Genomic DNA, 12,219 nt, shown 5'->3' on the forward strand with positions numbered 1-12,219 from the left:
ACCCCAAAAGAGGGGGGTCTCACCTGCACGCAGTCGGTGTTGTACTTGCGGCAAACCTCCTCGATGGACATCTTGTGCTCCGTCTGTGGGATGGGGCACCCCGAAACTCAGCACCCGTACCCCCAATCACAGCACCCCAAAAAACCCCAAATCCTGGCCCCCCCAAAACCTTGATCCTCAAATCCCCACCTCCCAAATCCTCACAGCCCCAAACTGCCCCACAGCCCCCCAAAATGCCCCACAGCCCCCCAAAATGCCCCAGAGCCCCCCCAGTCCCCCCCAACCGCCCCACAGACCCCCCAACCTCCTCACAGACTCCCCTAAACTGCTCCATAGCTCCCCCAAACTGCCCCATAGCCCCCCAAACTGCTCTGTAGTCCCCCTCAGCCCCCCCAAACTGCCCCATAGCCCCCCAAAACTGCCCTGTAGTCCCCCTCAGCCCCCCCAAACTGCCCCATAGCCCCCCAAACTGCCCTGTAGTACCCCTCAGGCACCCCCAAACTGCCCCATAGCCCCCTCAAAGTGCCCTATAGCCCCCCCAAACTGCCCTGTAGTCCCCCTCAGCCCCCCTAAACTGCCCCATAGCCCCACAAACTCCCCCTCAGTCCTCCTCATCCCCCCCAAACTGCCCCATAGCCCCCCAAACTCCCCCTCAGCCCTCCCCAAACTGCCTCATAGCCCCCCAAAACTGCCCTGTAGTCCCCCTCAGCCCTCCCCAAACTGCCCCATAGCCCCTCAAACTCCCCCTTAGCCCCCCTCAGCCCCCCAAACTGCCCCATAGTACCCCAAAACTGCCCTGTAGTCCCCCCAAACTGCCCCATAGCCCCCCAAACTGCCCCTTAGTCCCCCTCAGCCCCCCTCAAACTGCCCCATAGCCCCCCAAACTGCCCTGTAGTCCTCCCCAGCCCCCCAAACTGCCCCATAGCCCCCTCAAACTGCCCCATAGCCCCCCCAAACTGCCCCATAGCACCCTCAAAGTGCCCCATAGCCCCCCAAAACTGCCCCTTAGTCCCCCTCAGCCCCCCTCAAACTGCCCTGTAGCCCCCCCAAACTGCCCTGTAGCCCCCCAGCCCCCCCAAACTGCCCCATAGCACCCTCAAAGTGCCCCATAGCCCCCCAAAACTGCCCCTTAGTCCCCCTCAGCCCCCCTCAAACTGCCCTGTAGCCCCCCCAAACTGCCCTGTAGCCCCCCAGCCCCCCCAAACTGCCCCATAGCACCCTCAAACTGCCCCATAGCACCCTCAAAGTGCCCCATAGCCCCCCAAAACTGCCCCTTAGTCCCCCTCAGCCCCCCTCAAACTGCCCTGTAGCCCCCCCAAACTGCCCTGTAGCCCCCCAGCCCCCCCAAACTGCCCCATAGCCCCCCCAAACTGCCCCATAGCACCCTCAAAGTGCCCCATAGCCCCCCAAAACTGCCCTGTAGTCCCCCCAAACCCCCCCAAACTGCTCCCCAGCCCCCCCCAAACCTCCAACCCCCCCAAACTCACCATCGCCACCTCCTTCTTGAGGTCATCGAGGTCCCTGGTTTTGCTTTTGCCCTTCTTGGGTGACTCCTTCTCGCCCCCCTTGTCCTGCGTGGTGGCCACGCGGTAACTGTCGGAGCCGCCGAACTGGGGGGGGGGGTTACGCTGGGGGGCCCCGACCCCACCCTGGGGACACCGGGCACCCCACGGACCCCCAGAACCCCACTGGCAGCCAGCAGGGACCCCCCCAGACCTGCCAAGGTCTATGGACACCCTCCCCAGCACCCCAAAACCTGCAGCAGGGACCCCCCCAGACCTGCCAAGGTCCCTGGGAACCCCCCCCAGCACCCCAAAACCTGCAGCAGGGACCCCCCCAGACCTGCCAAGGTCTATGGAACCCCCCCCAGCACCCCAAAACCTGCAGCAGGGACCCCCCCAGACCTTCCAAGGTCTATGGAACCCTCCCCAGCACCCCAAAACCTGCAGCAGGGACCCCCCCAGACCTGCCAAGGTCCCTGGGAACCCCCCAGCACCCCAAAACCTGCAGCAGGGACCCCCCCAGACCTGCCAAGGTCTATGGAACCCTCCCCAGCACCCCAAAACCTGCAGCAGGGACCCCCCCAGACCTGCCAAGGTCCCTGGGAACCCCCCAGCACCCCAAAACCTGCAGCAGGGACCCCCACAGACCTGCCAAGGTCTATGGAACCCTCCCCAGCACCCCAAAACCTGCAGCAGGGACCCCCCAGACCTTCCAATGTCTATGGACCACCCCCCAGCACCCCAAAACCTGCAGCAGGGCCCCCCTAGACCTTGAGAGGTCCTTGAGACCCCCCCCCCAGCACCCCAAAACCCCGTTGGGATCCATCAGGGACCCCCCAGATCCTGAGAGACCCCCCCAAATCTGCCCCACCACCCCCCCCCAGCCTTAAGAGACCCCCAAAATAATACACCGGGATCCCCCTCCACCCCAATTCCCCCCCCCCGCCCCACAGGAACCCCCAAATCGACCCCTCCCCACCCCCCAAACCCCTCCCCGCCCCCCCCAGGGCACAAGGACACGGGGGGGGCTGTGGGTGCCCCCCCTCCCCCCTCGCCATCTGCTCCCCTTTAATCCGGTCCTGACCGAGGGGGGAGGGGCGGGGGGGGGGAGGGGGATGGGAAAGGGGGGGGAAATGTGTGTGGGGGGGCTCTCTGGGGGGGGAACCCCCCCTTTACTTACCTGGGGTCTGGGGGTGGCCCCCCCCCCCAATTTGGGGGGGACACACCAAGGCATTTGCCTCCCCCCCCATTTTGGGGTCCCAAATCTGATGGGGAGGGGCAGATTTGGGGGGGTGAGGGGACCCCAAGATTGTGGGGGGTGGGATTTGAGGGGGGGGAAGATGGGGGCAGTTTGGGGGGGGGGGAAATGGGGGGGATCCCAAAATTGGGGCTGTTGGGGGGGGGCAAACTGGGGGGGGGGGGAAATTGAGAGGGTAAAAGGGGGGGACCCCAAGATGGGGGTAAATTAGGGGGTGTCCCTATTTCCATGGGGGGGGGTCCCTATTTTTATTAGGAGAGTCCCTATTCCCATTGGGGGGGGTCCCTATTTCCATTGGGGGGGGGTCCCTATTTCCATGGGGGGGTCCCTATTTCCATTAGGGGGGTCCCTATTTCCATTAGGGGGTCCCTATTGCCATTGGAGGGTCCCTATTTCCATGGGGGGTCCCTATTTCCATTGGGGGGGGGTCCCTATTTCCATGGGGGGGTCCCTATTTCCATTGGGGGGGGGTCCCTATTTCCATTGGGGTGTCCCTATTTCCATTGTGGGGGGTCCCTATTTCCATGGGGGGGGTCCCTATTTCCATGGGGGGTGGTCCCTATTTCCATGGGGGGGTCCCTATTTCCATTGGGGGGGGGGTCCCTATTGCCATTGGGGTGTCCCTATTTCCATTGTGGGGGGTCCCTATTTCCATGGGGGGGGTCCCTATTTCCATGGGGGGTGGTCCCTATTTCCATGGGGGGGTCCCTATTTCCATGGGGGTGGTCCCTATTTCCATCGGGGGGGTCCCTATTTCCATGGGGGGTGGTCCCTATTTCCATGGGGGGGTCCCTATTTCCATGGGGGGGGTCCCTATTTCCATTGGGGGGGGTCCCTATTGCCATTGGGGTGTCCCTATTTCCATGGGGGGTCCCTATTTCCATTAGGGGGTCCCTATTTCCATTGGGGGGGGTCCCTATTTCCATTAGGGGGTCCCTATTTCCATTAGGGGTGGTCCCTATTTCCATGGGGGGGGTCCCCATTTCCATTGGGGGGGTCCCCATTTCCATGGAGGGGATCCCATTTTTGGGGGATCCCTGTTTTTATTGTGGGGGGTCCCTCACATTGGGAGGGGGGGGAGCCCTCATTTTTTGGGGGCGGGGGGTCCCCCTCATTCCTTGACCCCCCCCGTCCCCCTTCCCCCCAACAATGACTTTGTGCCATTGAAGCAGCTGCGTCCCCTCATTAATTAACGGCCTAATTAGTGCGGGGGGGGGAACACGCACTGCGGGCGAAGGGACACGCGTGGGGACACGGGGACACATGTGGGGACACGGACATGGGGACACCGGGACACAGACATGGGGACACATGTGGGGACACGGGGACACGGACATGGGGACACGGGGGACACCGGGACACGCGTGGGGACATGGAGAGACGGACACGGGGACAGAAGGACACGGATGTGGGGACACACGTGTGGATGCGGGGACGGAGGACATGGACATGGGGACACGGGGACGGGGACACACGGACATGGGGACACACGGACATGGGGACACACGTGAGGACATGGACATGGGGACACATGTGGGGACGTGAAGGACATGCGTGCGGACACACGGACACAAGGACACGGGGACACACGTGTGGACGCGGGGACAGAGGACATGGACATGGGGACACGGGGACACACGTGAGGACACGGGGACACACGTGAGGACATGAGGACACATGGACATGGGGACACACGTGAGGATATGGGGACACACGTGAGGACACGGCCATGGGGACACGCGTGTGGACACGGAGACGCGGCGATGGGGACACGCGTGTGGACACAGACGTGGGGACATGAGGGGACACCAGGACACACGCGCGTGTGAACACGGGGACGCGCGAGGTGGAGCCGGGACGGGGCCAAGGGCACGGGGACACGCGTGACGCAGGGCGGGGGGGGGGCACGCTCTGGGTGTGCAAGGAGGGGGGCACACGCGTGGTGCGTGGCACGGGGAGGGGGGGAGGCGTGAGCCTGGCACGCGCCTCGCACGCCCCTTCGCACGCCCCTGCGGCACCTTGCACGCCCGCCGCCTGCCGCAGTGCCTCGACGCACGCCTCGCACGCCCCTTTGCACACCCACCCGAGCACCTCGAATCCCCCTTGCACGCTCACCCCAGCACCTCACGCTCCCCGATATCACCTCGCACACCCCTTGCACGCCCCGTTCGCCCCTTGCACACTCACTGTATCACCCCACAGCCCCCGCTGAGCGCCTCGCACACCCCTTGCACACCCATTTATCACTTCGCAGCCCCTCCTTAGCGCCTTGCACACCCTTTGCACACCCCTTTAGCACCTCACAGCCCTCCTCCGTCACCTCACTCCCCCCTTGGCATCTTGCACACCCCTTGCACGCCCCACTTATCACCTTGCGCTCCCCTTTATCACCTTGCACACCTCTTGCACACCCATTCATCACCTCAGACCCCCCTTTTAGCCGCTCACACGCTCCTTTATCACCTCACACACCCCTTTGCACGCTCATTCGTCACCTCGCACCCCCCCTCAGCACCTTGCACGCCCTTTATCACCTTGCACACCCCTTTGCGCACCCCTTTATCCCCTCACCCCCCCGTTTATCTCCTTGCACACCCCTTTATCGCCTCGCACACCCCTTTGCACGCCCATCCATCACCTCGCAACCCCCCTTTATCCCCTCACACCCCCCTTATCCCCTTGCACACCCCTTTATCACCTTGCACGCCTCTTTGCAGACCCCTTTATCACCTCGCACCCCCTTTATCACCTTGCACCCCGTTTATCACGTTGCACACCCCTTTGCACGCTCATTCATCACCTCGCACCCCCCTTTATCACATTGCACCCTCTTTATCACCTTGCACCCCCCTTTGCACACTCACTCATGGCCTCACACCCCCTCTTCTCCCCTCGCCCCCCCCTTTGCACACTCATTCATCGCCTCTCCCCCCCTCTTCTCCCCTCGCCCCCCCTTTGCACACTCATTCATCGCCTCTCCCCCCCTCTTCTCCCCTCGCCCCCCCCTTTGCACACCCCCCCATCCCCTGGCAGCCCCCCCCGCCCCTTGCACGCCCGTTTCCCCCCACGTACCCCCATGGCGGCGGCTGCCGGGCCCGGGGGGGCTCTGCGCGCTCGGGGGGGGTCCGGGGGGTGCGGAGCTCCGGGTCCGAGGCGGCCCCGGCTGCGGCCAAGCGGGCTCTGCCCGGGGGGGCGCGGGGCGGTGGGTCTGGGCTTGGGGGGGGGCGGGGAGCGGCCAATCACAGCCTCTGCGCCCCCCCCGCGCCCCCCCCCGCGGATGGAACCGCCCCTTTTACTGCGGATCCCGGGGGGGGGGGGGGGCGGGGGGGGCTGCGGGAGAGGGGATCCCCCCCCCCCAATACACACACAATGCGGGGAGACCCGGGGGGGGGGGGATGCAGAGAGATACCCCCCCCTCAATGGACCCCCCCCGAATCGCAACAACCCCCCCCCGAACCCCAATAGACACCAACCCCCCCCCCCGGGAACCCCTGCAATGCAGAACCCCCACCATTGCCCCCCCCCCGCATTGAACCCCCTCATTGGACCCCCCCGAACCCCAATAGACCCCCCCCATTTGCCCCCTCTGCATTGAGACCCCCCCCATGCGCTCCCCTGCATTGAGACCCCCATTGGACCCCCCCGAACCCCAATAGACCCCCCCCATCCCTTCCCCCTGTACTGAGACCCCCCCATTGGACCCCCCCCACTGGACCCCCCCGAACCCCAATAGACCCCTCCCCCCCCCCGGGAACCCCTGCAATGCAGAGCCCCCCCCCACTGCACCCCCACATGGTGCCCCCCCTGCATTGAGACCCCCCCCATGTGACACTCCCCCCCAACCCCCCAATGGACCCCCCCCCCCAATCGCAATAGACCCCCCCCCATGGGGACCCCAGCGATGCAGACCCCCCCAAACCCCAATTTAACCCCCCCGCACCCCAATTTCACCCCCCCACTGCCCCCCCAAAGGAAATCCCTGCAATGCAGTCCCCTCACTGCCCCCCCCCCGCAGTGAGACCCCCCCAACGGACCCCCCCAAACCTCTGAACCCCCAATTTGCCCCCTCCAAAGGAAACCCCTGCAATGCAGCCCCCCCCCGCATTGCCCCCCAACCCCCAATTTACCCCCCCGCAATGCATTCCCCCCATTATCCCCTCAATAGAAACCCCCGCAATGCAGTGAGACCCCCCCATTGCCCCCCCCGAACCCCCAATTTTACCCCCCCATGGGAACCCCTGCAATGCAGCCCCCCCATTCCCGACCCCCCCATTGCCCCCCCCGAACCCCCAATTTTACCCCATCCCCCTCCCAACAACCCCCCAATTTAAACTTGCCCCCCCCCCGCAATGCGACCCCCCCAGTGCCCCCCAATTTTACCCCCTCCACCCTGAACCCCCAAATTCCCCCCCTCAAAACCGCCCCCCCCCTCATTGCCCCCCACCCCGCAATGCAGGGAACCCCAAAGGTCCCCTGCACTGCCCCCCCCATTTTACCCCCCCAATCGCCCCCCCCGCAATGGGATCCCTCAATTTTACCCCCCCCTTGCACCCCCACATTTATCCCCCCCAAAAAAAACGCCCCCCCCAAGGTCACCTCCCCCCCCAATTTGCCCCCCCCCAATTTAAAGCCCCCCATATTGCCCCCCCCCATTTTCATGCCCCCCCTTCAATCCTGGGGGGTTCCCCCCCTTCTATTCCCGCCCCCCCCCGTAATTAACGGTCTCGCTAATGACCTCGCCGCCCCCCCCCCCGCCGCAGCATCCTTGTTCCCGTTGCCATGGCAACGCGGCTGCATAGCAACGGGTATGGTCCTTAGCAACGGGGGCCGGGGATGCTGATGGGGGGGAACCAGACCTGGCGCCCCCCCACCCCCAAAATTAGGGTCCCCCACCCCCCCCCCCAGTGCTGACCCCCCCCCAGATGACCAAGAGATGACTTTGACCTTGGGGGGAGGGGCACAGGGACCCCTCCCCAACATTGGGGCATCGCCCCCTTACCCCCCAAATTGCCCCCCCCCAAATTGGGAAATCTCCCCTCAAATTAAGGTGTACCCCCCCAATCTCGGGGTGTCCCCCCCCCCTCAGTTCCTCCCCCCCCTTGTTATGGGGGGGGGGCACCCCGAGATGGGGGACACCCCGAGTCTGGGGGGTGGGGGGAGGGACACCCCGAGATGGGGGACACCCCGAGTCTGGGGGGTGGGAGGAGGGACACCCCGAGATTTTTTTTGGGGGGGGGGGGGAATTCCGCCCCCCCCATCGCATCCGGATGCCACCGGCATCCCCGATGACGTCACGTCTGGTTTCCATAGCAACCATCGATGGAGCCCCGGGGGGGGGGGATGGGGGGGGTCACCTTGCAGGAGGAGGAAAGGAGGGGGGACACATAAGCTGTGTCCCCCACTTTATCCGCATCGCCTTGGCCCCGCCCACCTCATTTCCATCTCATTTGCGTACGCGGCGCGCCCCCTCCTGGCTGAACCATGGAAAGGGGGGGGGGGGAGATTTGGGGGCGTTTTGGGAGGGGGGATTGGGGTTTTTGGGGGGGTGGGAAGACAATGGGGAGCCTTCCCTTAAAATCCAGGTGGGTTTTATTTGGGGGGGGGGCAGCAGGACCCCAAAACCGAGGGCACCAACACCCCCCCACCCCCCCCCCCCGAAATGGGACAAAACAGCCAAAAAAAGGGCAAAAACCAATAATAATAATAATAATAACCCCCCCACCCCCCCCCCGCCTCCCCCTCCCCTGTCCGGGGGGGGGGGATTGAGGGCATCCGCGCCCCCACCCCCCCCCATGATATTGGGGTGTCATACCCCCCCCCCCCAATCCTTCCAGGCACGGAATGGGGGGGTCCCATTCCCCCCCCCCCCCCGGGCAAGGTGAAAGTGGGGGAGCAGCACCCCCACACCCCCCTTCCCCCCCCCCGGGAAGGCACAGAGCAGTTTTTTTTGGGGGGGGGGGTGTTTCCAGTCCAAAAAAAAGGGGGGGGGGGGGCTTTTATTTGGGGAGGGTGGGACCCCAAAACTCCTGGCGGGGGGGGGGGGGGTGTCCCCCCAAAAGTCCTGGAGGAGGGGTGGCGTGGGGTGTCCCCAAAATTCCTGTCATACGCACGGCGTACAAAGGGGGGGGGGTCACTCTGGTGGTCGCGGCCCCCCCTCGGTTTGGGGGGGCGGTTGGGGGGTCCGGGGGGGCCCCCGAAGAGCCTGGATGCGTCGGCATTCGGGGCAGACGCGGATGTGGGTGCAGGGGGGGGGGGGGTCCCGCCGTTCCTGCTGCCCCCCCCCCATCCGAAGGGGGGGTCCCCGAGTAGAGTTTGCCGTTGCTGAAGCGCATCTCGCGGTTTGGGGGGACCCCGCGGGGGGGGCGGCGGCGGCGGCGAGCGCGGGGGGGGGCGGCGGCACGACACGGCGTGGGAGAGCTCGCGGAGCATCTCGGAGCACAGGGAGATCTGGGGGGGCAAAAGGGTCAGGAGACCCCCCCGGAGGCATCGGGGGACCCCCAAAACCATTGGGGACCCCCAGAACCATTGGGGACCCCCCAGAACCATTAGGGACCCCCAGAACCATTGGGGACCCCCCTGCACCCCACCGACCTTCTGCAACCCCCTGTGCCGAAAGCACAGAGAGATCTGGGGGGGGAAAGGATGAGGAGACCCCCCTGGAGGGATTGGGGGACCCCTCAGAACCATTGGGGACCCCCAGAACCATTGGGGACCCCTCAGAGTCATTGGAGCCCCCCCAGAGCCGTTGGGGACCCCTCAGAACCATTGGGGACCCCCCAGCACCTGCCAACACCCTTTGTGCCCCCCTCATATCATCTGCACCCCCCAATCCCCTCTGTGCCCCCCCCGACCCTTCTGCCCCCCCTTTTCTGCCCTCCCCCCTCTTTCAGCCCCCCCATTTCCCCCAGCCCCCCCTTTTCTGCCCCCTCCCCCCTCTTTCACCCCCCCATTTCCCCCAGCCCCCCCTTTTCTGCCCCCTCCCCCCTCTTTCACCCCCCCATTTTCCCCAGCCCCCCTTTTCAGCCCCCCCATTTCCCCCCACCCCCCCTTTCTGCCCCCCAGCCCCCCCATTTCCCCCATCCCCCCCTTTTCTGCCCCCCAGCCCCCCATTTCTGCCCCCCAGCCCCCCCTTTTCTGCCCCCCAGCCCCCCCATTTCCCCCCAGCCCCCCCTTTTCCGCCCCCCACCTCCTCGCTCTCGGCCGAGCGCCGCGTGGACCACACGAACTCCATGACGGCCACGAAGATGGCGACGATGAGGCCGCAGACGAGGACCACGAAGATACCGCCGATGTTCTCCATGCCCAACCCTGGAGGAGGCACCGAGGATGGGGGGGTCAGAAGGTGTCGTATCCCCCCCCCCTACACCCCGACCCCGGACCTCTGGGCGCCCCCCAAGTGCCCTCTGCGGACCCTTGGCCCGGTGGTCCTCCTCCTTGGGGCAATGGCCGCCTTCCCACCACTTCCTCTTGAGGATCTCCAGGCGGTTGTTCTCCTGCAGCTGCAGGATGGCCAAGGTGATCTCGTCCCGAAAGGGCGACCCTGGAGGAGGACGATAACCACCATGGGGTTCCACCACCGTTTTTCTGGGGGGCGCTGAGGTGACCTCTTGACCCCTCCCCGGGTACCCAGAGGCATGCCGATGCCGTAGCCCTTGGTGTCCAGCAGCCCCCCGATCTGCGTCAGGTTGCAGTTGTGCCGCCGGTGGTACTCGTTCATGGTGGACTCCAGCAGGAAGGCGTACTTGGAGTTCAAGACGCGGGCGATGCCTTCCTCCGTGCTCTTGACGAAGACGCTGGGTTGCTTCGACTGCATGTAGTTCCACATGCGCTGGTAGGTCTGGTACCGCGAGTTCTGGGGCGGGCGGAGACGGGCGGAGGGTGGCTCTGGTGGCCCGGGTGGACCTTCAGCGCCTCGGCTTGGGGGGGGTTGGGAAGGGGCAGCTCGGTCTGTTGGGTTGGGTTGGGTTGGGGTGAACCAGGTTGAGTTGGATGGGGTGGGTTGGGTTGGGTTGAGACACATTGGGTTGGGTTGAGCCAAATTGAGTTGGATTGGAGGGGATGGGTTGAGACACATTGGGTTGATCCAGATTGAGTTGGATGGGTGAAGTTGAGTCAGGTTGGGTTGGATTGAAGGGGTTGGGTTGAGCCAGGTTGAGTTGGATGGGTTGGATTGAGCCAAGTTGGGTTGGGGTGAACCAGGTTGAGTTGGATGGGATGGGTTGGGTTGAGCCAAGTTGGGTTGGATTGGATGGGTTGGGTTGAGACACATTGGGTTGGGTTGAGCCAAATTGAGTTGGATTGAAGGGGTTGGGTTGAGCCAAGTTGGGTTGGATGGGATGGGTTGGGTTGAGACATATTGGGTTGATCCAGATTGAGTTGGATGGGTGGAGTTAAGTCAGGTTGAGTTGGATTGAAGGGGTTGGGTTGAGACAGGTTGAGTTGGGGTGAACCAGGTTGAGTTGGATTGGATGGGTTGGGTTGAGCCAAGTTGGGTTGGGGTGAACCAAGTTGAGTTGGATTGGATGGGTTGGGTTGAGACACATTGGGTTGATCCACATTGAGTTGGATGGGTTGAGTTAAGTCAGGTTGAGTTGGATTGAAGGGGTTGGGTTGGGGTGAACCAGGTTGAGTTGGATTGGATGGGTTGGGTTGAGACAGGTTGGGTTGGATGGGTTGGGTTGAGTCAGGTTGAGTTGGATGGGATGGGTTGGGTTGAGACACATTTGGTTGATCCAGATTGAGTTGGATGGGTTGAGTTAAGTCAGGTTGAGTTGGATTGAAGAGGTTGGGTTGAGACAGGTTGAGTTGGATTGAAGGGGTTGGGTTGAACCAAGTTGAGTTGGGGTGAATCAGGTTGAGTTGGATTGGATGGGTTGAGACACACTGGGTTGATCCACATTGAGTTGGATGGGTTGAGTTGAGTGAGGTTGAGTTGGATTGGAGGAGTTGGGTTGGGTTGGAGGGGTTGGGTCGGGTTGGGGGTGTTGGGTTGGAGGGGTTGGGTTGGGGGTGTTGGGTTGGGTTGATCCAGATTGAGTCGGATTGGATGGGTTGGGTTGAGCTCAGTTGGGTTGATCCAGATCGGGTTGGGTTGGGCTCAGTTGACCCCAGTTGGGTTGAGTTGGGTTGGGTTGGAGGGGTTGGGTTGGGTTGGGTTGGGTTGATCCAGATTGGGTTGGGTTGGCCTCAGTTGACCCAGGTTGGGTTGAGTTGGGTTGGGTTGAGTTAGAGGGGTTGGGTTGGAGGGGTTGGATTGGATGGGTTGGGTTGAGCTCAGTTGGGTTGATCCAGATCGGGTTGGGTTGATCCAGATCGGGTTGGGTTGGCCTCAGTTGACCCGGGTTGGGTTGAGTTGGGTTGGGTTGGGTTGGAGGGGTTGGGTTGGGTTGGGTTGGAGGGGTCGGGTTGGAGGAGTTGGGTTGGATGGGTTGGGTTGAGCTCGGTTGGGTTGATCCAGAT

General features: G+C 63.8%; 2 protein-coding genes across 3 annotated transcripts in view; both read right to left on the reverse strand.

The window, feature by feature from the left end:
- Positions 1-5,920, reverse strand: part of ATP1A3 (ATPase Na+/K+ transporting subunit alpha 3) — a 33,190-nt gene extending 27,270 nt beyond the window's left edge. Inside the window, exons 1-3 of one of the 2 annotated variants that reach the window (XM_054052676.1) lie at positions 5,833-5,920; positions 1,488-1,571; positions 24-83 (exon numbers count right to left, since the gene is read on the reverse strand). In XM_054052676.1, the coding sequence (XP_053908651.1) occupies positions 24-83; positions 1,488-1,571; positions 5,833-5,838 (150 nt within the window). In that variant the 5' untranslated portion in view covers positions 5,839-5,920. Of the gene's footprint in view, positions 1-23; positions 84-1,487; positions 1,611-5,832 lie in introns of both variants that reach the window. The other variant, XM_054052675.1, reaches the window with a different exon arrangement.
- Positions 5,921-8,203: 2,283 nt separating this feature from the next.
- Positions 8,204-12,219, reverse strand: part of GRIK5 (glutamate ionotropic receptor kainate type subunit 5) — a 4,295-nt gene continuing 279 nt past the window's right edge. Inside the window, exons 2-6 of the mRNA XM_054052574.1 lie at positions 10,387-10,707; positions 10,172-10,300; positions 9,947-10,068; positions 8,867-9,207; positions 8,204-8,234 (exon numbers count right to left, since the gene is read on the reverse strand). Of these exons, the coding sequence (XP_053908549.1) occupies positions 8,204-8,234; positions 8,867-9,207; positions 9,947-10,068; positions 10,172-10,300; positions 10,387-10,707 (944 nt within the window). The remainder of the gene's footprint in view (positions 8,235-8,866; positions 9,208-9,946; positions 10,069-10,171; positions 10,301-10,386; positions 10,708-12,219) is intronic.

This window comes from Cuculus canorus, chromosome 35 (assembly GCF_017976375.1).
Source record: "Cuculus canorus isolate bCucCan1 chromosome 35, bCucCan1.pri, whole genome shotgun sequence".
Taxonomy (NCBI): Eukaryota; Metazoa; Chordata; class Aves; order Cuculiformes; family Cuculidae; genus Cuculus; species Cuculus canorus.